We start from the raw sequence: 12,985 nt of genomic DNA, 5'->3' as shown, positions 1-12,985 counted from the left end.
ATGCCCCTTTAATTGGAGCAAAATTGAATTATTGTTGTCCTGTACAAAAATTGATCTGCTATATATTCCTTATAAGTGAAATCTTTCTCCTGACAAAAATGAATGATTTTTTTCAAATTTCGTTTATCATAAAAGTTTAAGTTACAGGCAGACTTATCATACTAGCAGGATTTTGCAGCAAAATAAAATTCTAAAAAATACAGCTCATATTGCTTTAAATTAAAAATCCTTTTATAGTTTTCTTTATTTAATGTTTAAACTTCAAAGAATTGTATTATAAAATGTTACAGAAACCAATAACAGCTGTTAATTTGATCGATATTTTAATATCATGATGAAAACAGAATGGAACTTTAAAACACTGATCATACAAAAGAAAAAATAAATACAAAGTGAAATTGAATTTTTACAAACAGCTTCTTTTGTACTTGATTTTACTAAACAGGACCAACAAGTGAGTTTAAATGCAGCTATATACTGATGAGATTTGGCAAGGGTAGGAAAACTTCATTATGATTACACACACAAAAAAAATCTTGAAAAATACTCCTCAAATCTACAGATCTTTATCATCAAAATGTGAACAAAATAGAGAACAACCAATCTTCACCAACTCAACACAGAAATATTTCAATTTTTCTACTTTGTAGCATCCTTTCTTGATGTTTATTGAATTCTAAACAAAATCAGTTAAATAATAGCTTATTCTATATATGTACTGAAAATAACCCCTGTGAAAAAGAAATTTTTGAAGTGTAAGAATTTACATTTAAAAGAATGACTACGATTTAAAAGAGCAATAAAACCTTAAATTCAAAATGCATTTTCCATTTGTTTGCATCTCCTGAAATGAACCAGTATGTCTACTGAGAGCAAAAAAATCTAACCAATGGTGTGCATTACTGGTGCATTTATTTTGCAGGATCTTATTTTCACATTAAGGTGGAATAACACACCTGGAAAAGGTCACTCAAATAAACTGTACAAATGTCAAATAAGCGAAAAATTTGACATTTGGGGATAAAAAATGAATATCTTAAATAATTATTCCAGTCAGAACAACAAAAGCTCCTGCGGGATTCGAACTCGGGATGTACAGATCACAAGTCTGACACTTTATCCACTCGGCTAGGGAGTAAGTTATATGCTTCAGTCCAAAAAATCCTTTTAATAAAAGGTAATGTCGATTTGATCAGCGATCAGCCATTCTGTGATGATGTGTTATTCCACCTTAAAATGGTAGTGTCATTAGCAATGCATACCAGTATATTACTTGAATCAACTTGTCAGAAAATTTCTCTAAAAACATTTACTTGTACTGTACCGGTAATTTACTCAATATCAACATTATCAAAAACCTTTTTCTAGAATGAAATCTTGAATCAACCCTCCCAAACTAAAGTTCAAACTTCTAGAGGTTATTTTTTTTTATAACATACATTTACATACAAGAGACATATTCTAAATGCTTTCCACACCAAGTTATACTAAAATATACTTTGAAAAAAAAAATCTGTCGTATCTTTATAACATTCATACTTTTTTTATCTACACAAGATTGATTGAATTCAGAAGAATGAGGATTTCAATTTTATCATACCTTGCAGTGCTGACACAGAATACATGTACAAGCAAGGTTTTTTTTTTCTTATGTAAACAAACAGGCAGTGTAAGAAAAAAAAACCTATCAAATGAATTCGCATTAACATAGATTCAACAACACTGAGATTTTATAACAAAAACTGGGAAAAAATTAATAATAATAATAATTAATAATAATCCATGTACAATATACAAAACAGTATTTTCTTACAGCTGGACTTTCTTCAAATTTAACATCTTAATTTCCATGAAATAATGTCAATCACATAAATAATGCCATCCATGACTTGTTCTGCCTTCCACCAAGAGTATGGAGGAATTTGCTTTTCCACCACTTTTCCACTATCACTTTTGCAGACCGATCCACCTTTTTCAATGTCACTAATACAGAAGGATCCGCTTTTCCACCGCCTTTCGACATATGGGGCACTCCGCCATCCTGTCGCCACACATCTGACATGTGCCGTGGCCGCAGAGGAAGATCATGTTCTTCAGGCGGTCCATACACACTGGACAGCTAGTCTGAAAATTGGGTCAAGGTAAAAAACATCAAAATAATTAGGTCAAGGTAAAAAAAAAATCAAAATAATTACCAGGTAGGTCAAGGTAAAAAAAATCAAAATTTCGAAAAAAATGTTTTAAACTAAAATTGAATTCTTTTTTTATCTGTGCATTTGCATCTTTTAATTTAAGATACATTGTACCTTAGAGACATATGTCAAATTTATGTTGTTTGCCTGTCTTTTAAATCATACACAGCATTTTAATTATTGGTGGATCTATAGAAAGATTTATCAATTCAGCCTTAACTGCACTTGCATTCATGTCTGAGTCAATAGTTTATTAATACTTGCATGTAGAGTTTTCCAAGAGAACTGTTACTTACAGATACATGTATATGAAAAGTTCAAACAAAGTAAACCCATATTTATTCAAAATGTGTCCATGCTTTCTCAATTTTTTATTTCTAGAAACAGCAAGTCCATCTGCCATTTTCAATGCTACTAGTATCTAATTCATTGAAAATCAAAAATAATACTGTGGTTTAATTCATTAATATTACCAGGCATCAATATTTTGTGGATTTGGTGAAAATCAGTTTCAAGGAACACGTACCGGTAAATCTGCGGCCGATGATCTTACCATAACAATATTGAATAAGCATTTAGATATTGCATTTCAATCGACATTTAATTTCATGGATCAACTCCAAAACAAAATTCAAATAAAATTGGCATTCAATGAATATTGATGAAAACCACAGAAGTGTCCAAGTCCTTCATACAAGAAATGGTACCTGATCCTTAATGTCCTGTAATTGTTGCTGTAGCTTTTGTATGTCTTTTGTGTTGTCACGGGAACCATTGTTCATTATACCAGGGGGTTGTGGTGCCGGAGGAGCTGAAATTTAAATATACACGTCACAGAAAACTTCTCTTTACCTTTCGTGATGCAAAAGTCTGGAGTTATCATCACAGAAAACCTTATCAGGTTTGTTTCTGGTTATGCAAGTACAAAGTTGAAGAGTTATCTTTCTTTTATAGATTCTCACAAAGGTTGCATCTCCCTTTATAAATAAAGAGCACGTTTGTTTCTGCCATCATCCACTTGTTTTGCCTTAGACTGGGCACTAATCCCAAGATTATCTCTGATTATTTTCTGTTATTATTATTTTCATTAAAAATAAAATGAACATATATTGTTATATATAAATATACATACTGGTACAAGTATAAATTTTAAAGATGCTATTCTTTTCGGGAAAAAAAATCCTACTTCAAAGATGTACAGACAGATTCAATAGAGAATTATACACAACTAAGTACTGGTAAGAATATTAAAACTTATGTCCTAGCGAAGGTCTCTATGGAGACTTACGAGTTCCTCCACAGCACACAATGAATGGCACAGTCTTCTCTATGGAGGATCGGCATTGCACACACTTCTTCATCAGCTGCCCGCAGCCTGCAAGCAAAGAATTGTAAAGCAGGATTTAGTTATTGTGCACACTGATAAATTATATTTATAAAGAACTATAAGCATGATTACTCCAGTGATTTGAAACTGACGATGAAATTTGAGCAAAATAAAATACATGTACTATACTTTTTTCTAATTTTTGAAACATGGTAAAATTTCAAAAACCAAATGTGGTATCTAGGTATTTCTCCTTTGAAATCAAAACTAATGATTTTTTTTTTAAATCAAATTTTTATTTATTAATTAAGGTTTATTAAGAATTTACCATCACAGGCACACATGTGTCCACAGGGCAAGAAGAGAGTGGACGCCTTCTTATCTGAGCACACTACACATTCCTCTATCTGAAAGCACAACATCATTCCGTACGATCAAAGCAATGAATTTATTTATAAACCATCACAACATTTTTTTTTTGTATTGGTACTTCACAAAAATCTTTATTACCAGTCTTTACTAATTTTAATTCAAAATGAATTAAGATTTAAAATTAGAGAAGTTTGCAAACAAAACAGGCTGTACAGCAGATACTGAAAAATAGAAATGAATACAAGTCAACCCAAAATAAAGAGAATAAAGGTTTGGAGAAAATCCTCTGACACCACCCCCACCCCCTCCCCACAACATACACCATGGAAAGTAAAACATGTACTTGTTTCTTTTCCGGCTCCAAAGTACATTTATGACTTGTATCTAAAATGGGACTCTCCATACACTAAAGGAAACCCCGTGTGGAGTGGATAAAGTGGATATAGGGTCCATAAACTGCGGGAGAATTCCGGAGGCTTACCTTGGTGCGGGACTGGACCTGTTCCTTACACATCAGACACTTCTTGACCCGCGGGGAACAGAGGGAGCAGGTGGCGATGTGTCCGCACGGTCCAAACAGGGTGTCCCTCTTCAGGTCGGAGCAGACCATGCACTCCTCCAGTGACTCCTGGTCATTCCGCAGGATGACTGTGTTAGAGGCAGTGCCATTTGGACTGTAAAAAAGGAAAAAATGACTCCATCAAGTACTTATATTGACAGATTAGCCTTAACCATTGACCATGACCATTAAGGTAAATATAATCCTATTTCAGTATGTAGTTTGAATACTAAAGAGAGAAAGAATTAATCAAGACTTTGAAATGGAGAATGGCCCTGAATATTTGTCTCTTACAATGAGAATGGCCCTGAATATTTGTCTCTTAGAACAGACCTTTGCCTTAAAAGCCAATATGTTTGAGGTCTCAAGAATTAAAGAGCAAAGCATTCCATCAACAGTTTAATCAAGGGAATTCCCTTTAACATTATCTGTCTTTAACCACTGATCTTGAACCCAACCAAGGGTCGATATGTTTAGGGCATAAAAACTTGGTAGTAAGGGTGAAAGGGAAATAAAATTTTTACCCTTTTTCTTCAACATTTTTTACAACTATTTCATTTTTATTTTTCAAATGGTGACCCCCGACTTACCTATGCCTCTCTTTGTGACACTTGGCCAGGGCTTTACACAGATTGGGGTCGGGGCAAAGGTCCAGTGGGGTCTGGCCTTTCTTGTTCTTGATATTAAGGTCAGCTCCGTTTGCGGCAAGGAAGCAGGCAATAGAAGCACTGGACTTCTTGTCGGCTCCAGGAGTTCCGAGGCCCATTAGAAGCTTCAAAAATAGAGAGTCAGTGAGTCAAGATAGCTGTATAAAGACCAGGTCCATCCAAAATGATCAAAATCACACACTGGCATAATGTATCCCAAGTTATATAAAAAAAAATTAAAATATTTTGTTGGGTAAAAACTAAAACGCAACGTGATAAATCCAATTCAGCCAGTCTTGAAATCTTATATAACCTTCATTCAGATAGTGAACAAACTGCTAAACTGTACTATTGATAAATGATGCTAAATTCCAGTCATATCACACTGTACGAAATCAAAACTGTCAAGTTTAAACCTTAGTCCCATCAAATGTCATTAAAAAAAAGGCTCTTTACTGCATAAAATAAAGTAGTAAAACTGAGGAATGATGTAAATGCTGTTCATTTTATTCATAACATTTCGAAAAAATGATAAATAGGAAGATTTATTTCTTCCATTTTTTTTTCTCTGTCTCCAAATTCAACTCCTACTAAAGGCATTACTGCATGATTTTTTTCCCTGCTACTTCTTCCTCATCAAGCAAATTAAATGTCATCTAATCTGAATTTTAAATCATTATGTCACTGATCGAGATCAAAGTGGTACTTCTTCTAATCATCTCAATGTTTACTTGAATATGATTACAGGGCAGGATGTAAATCTTTCATCTGATTCAGTGAATTTATTTAATCTAATATCCGACAGACGATTATCAAATCTTAAGTGACTCGGTATTCATTAGTTTTTACGTCTCATCATCACAAGAATTAACAAACAATGCAAGGTTATCTCCTTCTAATAAAAAAACAGCACTGAGTCACATGACTCACATTGTGACCCCCCCCCCCCCCTCCCCTTCCCCTTTCTACGGTGCCAAATTTAACCCAAAAGTCAGATTCTCCCTCAAACATGCAGAGCTCACTTTTTTTCAAATGATATTAGGCATATTGAGTCTGTGTTCAAAGAAACACCAAGCAAAATCAGGTATGTGTTATTGAATTTGGTCAAATGCATATACAATTCCTTCATGTGTATAAACTAGTAAAAACCAATTCACCCTTCCCCTGTCTACTACAACTATCTTTGCATAAAACAGAAATCTTAGAACAAGTATATGTACCAAAGGCTGGCCGATACTGATGGAATCCTCAGGCAGCTTTGTACAATGTTGGTAAATATATACATGTTGTCACAATTATTATCTAGTTATGGGAAACAAACAATATAAAGCCTGTCTTTTCCATCAACTATCTTAATTATAATCAGAAACTGTGAATATTCATATCAAAGTTCTAAATTTACTCCTTATTCAGTTCTGTGGTATTTTAAGAAATACATGTATAACATTTCTACTAGCCCTAGTTCTAAGTGGGTTAACCCTTTCAATCAGTTGGTAGATTGCTGAATTTGCATGCCAAAGTACCTGGGTTCAAACCAAAGATGAGGCAAAATCTGTCTCACCATTTTACATGTGTATTTTTATTTTGGCAGAATTAAAAGTATGCGTTGATGGCTTTAGCAACTGGGATAAGCAATGACACATTTTCATTTAAGAATCATTTTTTTTCTTTCTTTTTTTTTTTTTTGGCAGAATGAAATTTTAGTGTTGGTGGCTTGAACCACTATGATATGCACAGAGACATTTTCTTCATTATTCTTTCTTTTTATCAGAATAAGGAGTATGTGTTGATGGCTTGAGCCACTGTGGTAGGGGGTGGTTGGCGGTGGTTTGTACCTTGCCGACGTCCTGCATGTCCTGTAGCTGTCGGAGCTGGGACAGGGTGTGGTGTCGGAGCGCCTCGTGGAGGGGTGTGTCCCCGTCCTTGTCCGGGATGTTCAGGTTACAGCCCTCCCTCACCAACAACTATACAACAGAATAATCAATAATATACTTCAAGGAGTTTCTATGATTTCTTTGTCATATAATCTTGCAATGTAAGAAAGAAACTCTGGAAATATTGCTGTCATTTTTTTCAGAGTGTATATGAAAGCTGATGTTTACTGTGTCCACATTGTATTGTGCTGAAGTGCACATTCTGACAGTAGATATATAATTTATTTGTGCTCAAGTGCACTTTTTTAACTCAAAGAGTGTGCTGTGTTTGGATTGAAGTACACGGTAATATTCTGGATTTGCTAAAGTACATACCAGTAATCCAAAACATTGTGTGTGCTGTGTTTATCTACTAGCATTTGATATCTGTGTGTGTGCAGTGTTTATTTACTAGCATTTGATATCTGTGTGTGTGCAGTGTTTATTTACTAGCATTTGATATCTGTGTGTGTGCAGTGTTTATTTACTAGCATTTGATATCTGTGTGTGTGTGCAGTGTTTATTTACTAGCATTTGATATCTGTGTGTGTGCAGTGTTTATTTACTAGCATTTGATATCTGTGCTGCACTCTCACAAAAAGTCAACTTTCCAAGTGAAGAATTTATGTAGATCAGAAATCCTTGACTTGGGAAGATGACAAGCATTGTATACATGAAGTTTATGCCTTGACAATTTGTGTTCATTCTCTTTGTGATGAAGAATAAACTTTGATATATTTGCGTGCACTGCATTTGTGTTATTGTACAACCTGTGACAAACTGGGTGTGCTCTATTTGCACTGAGATGCACAGTTTGATGGAGTAAGTATGCGTTTTATTTGTGTTAAAGCACATACCCTCACGATCTGTGTGTGCGGTCTTGATGTGCTTTCTTTGAGGTGCACAGTTTAATTGTATAAGCTTGCATTATATTTTTGCTGAAGTACATACCCTGACAATTTGTGTGTGCTGTCTGGATGTGCTTTCTTTGCACTGAGTGCACAGTTTGATGGTATTAGTGTGCATTATAGTTGTGCTGAAGTACGTACCCTGACAATTTGTGTGTGTTGTCGTTCCACTGCGAGGTGTAATGCTGTTTGTAGATTGACGTTTTGCAAGTCCATGTTAGCCTTCCCCTGAAAGAAAATAATGACATATGAGAAACCTTTCATGAAATCTGTCAGCTATTGTTCAGTTCCTAATTGATCACAGCATCCATAGAAATACATTCATCAACTGCACCTTTTCAAATACATGTATATTAGTAGTCTATTCTGTGTGTATTGGTCGACACTGAGATGTACAAACAAACAACAGAACTATCAATTTCATGTTATCAATCGTATCAAGGTGAATACAAAACTTTTATTCAATTCATTCTTACAATTTTAACTTCAAAATGAATGGATCATATGGAAATTAGGCAAATTAATTATTTGTCAACTCAATTTTGAATTAAATCTTTTCTGATTAAGTTAATTAAATCCTACAATATCAGAACAAGGCAAATAAATCCAATAGTAAAATGTACCATCTCACACACTAAAGAATCCCCCCCGCCCCCAAAATTGGACCTACCCGTAATTGGAATCCAGTTTTAGTGGATTGGGTTCCTCAGGATGTCATTGGTGAATTTGTCATGTATGTTTAATGAATTAGAACACTGTTTCATGCTTTGCTTGTTGATAGATGTAAATATGAAAATTTGTGGTGGCGGGTTTGGGGGGAGGGGGCGGTGGGCCACAAAAATCTCAAATACCAGGCCACCAATAATTCTTCTGATTTCACAGTGATCCATAGTACTGTAGCATATGCCATGTCAAATTAAGCCGCTTAATTAATCTCGCATAATTCGTACAGTAACATACCTGGTGAACTAGAAGTTCCGCCACTTCAACATGGTTGTTTAGTGCCGCCAAGTGGAGGGCAGTGTATCCGTCATCCTTCTTCTCATCCACAATCCATGGCCGGGGGATTTTGGACAGAAGGATCCGCATAGCACTGAAAAAGACCAAACACAATGAAGTTGCTGAATATATACAACACTTCTATTACTACTGTAGACTAGAGTCCTTTTCAGAATAAGTTTAACATCTCAGTTGTTTTGTACATGTACTACAAGAAACTTCAGTCCAATCCAGGGGAGTGTGGTCATTATATGGAGTATTCAGAATACTCTCATTTTGGATTAGAAGGGTTCCAATGTATATGGTACAGCACAATACAATAGACATACCCAATAATCTTTAATCATTAAAGGACTCCTTTAAAATTCATTATTCTAAACTTCTATCAGACTTCGTTATCTCGAACTAGATGGGACTGTTTAAAAACTTCAAAATAACGGTATATCAGTATTCAAGATATCGAGAGTAAAATACTTAAAAAATAAGTGGTTGGGACTTACAAATCACTTTGACATATCCATTGGATTCGAGATATGAGTGTTCGAGATATCCAAGTTCAACTGTACCAGTAAATGATTAGGTTATACATATAAAATTAAGATAACCAAAGCTTACAAGAGAGCACAATTTGACATTCAGAGGGAATAATAATATCCTCAATCCTTGCCATACTCTGTGGTTTCGTTAATATTGAATGCCATTGAATGCTATCAATATTTGTGAACAATTGTGAATATTAAATAAACTCAAGAGCTCTGACAATGCTATATTAGTGGACAAAGATCCTGCTTGGCTACCAGAGAAATTTGAGGATCAATCAAACTATGAAATCCTTCAATTACAAACTCTCAACTCAAAGTCTTGAACCAAATACATGTATTGGTACGAATTAATTTTACCCCCTCCCTCTAAAAGTACTTCATGGTATAAATCTTCATATCATATGAATGTACATATGGTATATTAAACATGGTTATTTAATTTTTAGCTGGTTATTACAAGATGTAAATTATGATGAATCAGCAAATTTTAAGCCCCAGAGAAACATGCACACAACATGAACATTATTCAACATGGCTCTTAGGATTTTTTTTTTTTTCTTTCTAGGCGTACAGATTACAAACATAATTATCTTGTCCAATGTCAAATTAGAAGCCAGATTCTCGTAATTAGACTTTGCGACTACCGACACCTAAAAAACAAGGTTTGCCGCAGTGTGAAACATACTTGTTGGTGAGGACACTATCTGGGTGTTAGATATAATCTAAACCACCAAAAATTTTTATCTGTGTGTTCCAGGTTTGTAACATTTCAAAACTCATTTTTTTTTCTCCTCATACTTTTCGTCTTTCATTCAAGTGTGAGTGCAGAACATTTTATCAATGAGTCAGCCAAGCGTGCCTGGAGCTTCTTGTTCTGACCTAGTGACCTCTATAATGGCCGCTTCTGGAACATATGTTGCCCAGAATGACCCATGTATTTTGGTCAATTACTTCTCTGCCAGTCAATGCAAATCTAAACACATGATTGCTGGCTCATTAGCCTGGACAATAACTGCCTCTCTCCCCTATCCTAATCTCCCCCACCCCTTCATACCAATAGAAATCCCCCCCCCCCCCCTCACAGCAATTTAGTTTTTAAAAATTAGCCTAATGTAAAGTGATTCAAATATAGCATTTCTATAATTGATTTTCCAAAGTTACAAGATCTTCATTTATAGAGATTTTTGATTTCAAGATTACCCCTTGGCAATCCCCCTGTAACAATCTCTTTGGTGTGGTCTAAAACTTAACTCCAATGCACCATATGTTCTGAAAAGTCACAAGTCATATAGCTCAGCAGGTGCTTTGATTCAGGATAAGACCAAAAGGAATAAAATCACCACAAAATGATTTATGATTTATTTAAACTCTGATTTTTTTTAAATATGTACTATATGTAATATACTGCTAGGTTTGAATTGAGTTTTTAATATTGAGTAACCAAAACACAGACTTTTATTTTTTGATAATTCATGATTTCAAAATTTCCAAAGATACCCTTTTTCTCTTTGTCCATTAAATGTAAAACTTAGCATCATAAAATTCTTACAATGAAATATTTTTCAAAAGGAAAAGAAAGATATACATCCATTACAAGAAACAGGGGAAGCGAGCATACATTTATATTGTCTCCATCTAAAAAAAAAATAGCATAAATTTATTTCCCATGATAATCCACAAGTGGCATCAGGCAGGAGATTTATCACCCCCCTAAATCTTAAGATAGGGCCCTTCTATATAGCTTCTGTGTGTATGCTTCCAGACATTTCTAATTATGGCTCACTGCTTTCAAGCCCTGGCTGCAGCCTCTCTCAACAGACGCACTATGTAATGTTCCTCTCATTCAGCAGAGAGAGAGAGAGAATGAGAGGGAGAGAGAAAGAGAGGGAAAAAATATTGCCATGGAAACCAACATCTCTCTCTAGGCTGTGTGGTTACAATGAAGACAACCTATATTGATTTTGCTGCAAGTGCCTCTGTGTTGCATTCCTAGTATTATTATTTTTTTTTTGTACTCAAGGGGTGCAGACCCTTAACAAAAACACAGCCAGCGTCATATTAACCCTTAATTAGTAGATAAGGTCACCTGCACGAATTTTCCTTGTGTAATAAAATTAAAAGTACCAGCAAAGCATAAATGTGCTGAACTGACAAGAAAAAACCCAAACCTGGCATTTATTTTTTTGTTCTCACTTTCTATTTCATTCTAGTTAATTCTTTATTTATGTCACATTATATCACAAAAAAAAACAAAAAAAACAGGCCTTGTCCCTTACTATGTGGGACAACCGACTGATTATTCAATGGAAGAACACCAGGTTTAGTTTCCACGGAAATTAGCCGGGAGATAACCAATGGATGGAGGGCACCATGTCCTGGTAAGAAATGCATTATGATCTGGCACTATTTGCAGACGTCATTCGGTTGTCCTGCGTTGTCTTAAGACCTTCTAGATCAATAGTTTTCCATTAACTCTGAAGTGTGAAGGTTTTTGTCCTCATAATCTTGATGTAACATGCTCATTTTCCAGTAATTTAATTTTCATTCAGAGCCATAACTGTTGCTTCTGGCCACTGATAGGAAAATATGATATTCAAAGAATCTCTCTCAGTATGTCAAACCACAAAAAAAACTGAAGCTAACGAAAAAATTGAATAAACGAAGGAAAAAAAATTGTTCTATTGTCAGTTACTCAAATTCAGCAATTAAAAAACAAAAAAAATATGTCAATAACGACAAACAAATAAAGGCAGCTGAATAAGTAGAACCAAATAATCCACTGTTTTCAGATGATTGATATGACCAGAAGGAAAAATGATTATCCTTAATCAAATTGTGAGCACCAAATTCCATGGTATTGTAACATCAAACCAATAGTTAGCAAAATGTAGCGGGACTTCTCCTGTAACTCCAATATTGACATCGCTCGTCATAAGCAGCCATTGTCTGCGGCCTGCAATGGACGGACGGATGGAATGAACGACTCATTCCCCCTCTCTGTCACTCTCTCAGCATTCTCCATAACATGCATTCTGCTCTGTTATTGATCTTTTGGAAGAGGCTTTCAGTCAATTGGACTGCCAAAGGTAATCAATGTTTACACTGGTCATCAAGTTACAGAGAAAATTCAAACTGTGTATCTCTGGGCCTTCCTGCATGTGACAATTTGGTGGAGACACAGATGTCTGTCGGAAATAAATGGGGCAAGGTGAGTAGTGTTCACCCATCTATTTATAGAATAGGGAAGCCTTTTGATTTAGCCAAAAAAAAATCCAGCAACAAAAATGATAATAATTTGCATACTATGCAGAGAGTTTCAGATAATGAATATCCAATATTTAGACACATTAATCTTTTCAAGTGTATGGCTGTCAGGGCTATGAGTGGGATTGCTGGAACAATTGATTCCATAGAATTTGCTTCTGTCAGGAAAATAATGGAGATTGGGATAGGAGTATAACCCCCAAATCTATAAGATTATAGAATAAATAGACATTAGCTGGTATGTTGTTATAATTCTTTCATT

At 34.9% G+C, this 12,985-nt stretch overlaps 1 protein-coding gene across 4 annotated transcripts in view; it reads right to left on the bottom strand.

The window, feature by feature from the left end:
- Nucleotides 1-306: 306 nt before the first annotated feature.
- The window catches only part of LOC128167147 (E3 ubiquitin-protein ligase MIB1-like), a 40,081-nt gene continuing 27,402 nt past the window's right edge, over nucleotides 307-12,985 (bottom strand). For 2 of the 4 annotated variants that reach the window (XM_052832695.1, XM_052832697.1), the window contains exons 13-21: nucleotides 8,879-9,011; nucleotides 8,060-8,146; nucleotides 6,933-7,061; nucleotides 5,041-5,222; nucleotides 4,373-4,565; nucleotides 3,848-3,926; nucleotides 3,481-3,567; nucleotides 2,888-3,003; nucleotides 307-2,124 (exon numbers count right to left, since the gene is read on the bottom strand). In XM_052832695.1, the coding sequence (XP_052688655.1) occupies nucleotides 1,984-2,124; nucleotides 2,888-3,003; nucleotides 3,481-3,567; nucleotides 3,848-3,926; nucleotides 4,373-4,565; nucleotides 5,041-5,222; nucleotides 6,933-7,061; nucleotides 8,060-8,146; nucleotides 8,879-9,011 (1,147 nt within the window). In that variant the 3' untranslated portion in view covers nucleotides 307-1,983. The remainder of the gene's footprint in view (nucleotides 2,125-2,887; nucleotides 3,004-3,480; nucleotides 3,568-3,847; nucleotides 3,927-4,372; nucleotides 4,566-5,040; nucleotides 5,223-6,932; nucleotides 7,062-8,059; nucleotides 8,147-8,878; nucleotides 9,012-12,985) is intronic. The other 2 variants (XM_052832696.1, XM_052832698.1) reach the window with 1 other exon arrangement.

This window comes from Crassostrea angulata, chromosome 10 (assembly GCF_025612915.1).
Source record: "Crassostrea angulata isolate pt1a10 chromosome 10, ASM2561291v2, whole genome shotgun sequence".
Taxonomy (NCBI): domain Eukaryota; kingdom Metazoa; phylum Mollusca; class Bivalvia; order Ostreida; family Ostreidae; genus Magallana; species Magallana angulata.
This window is presented reverse-complemented; position numbering and strand designations above follow the sequence as displayed.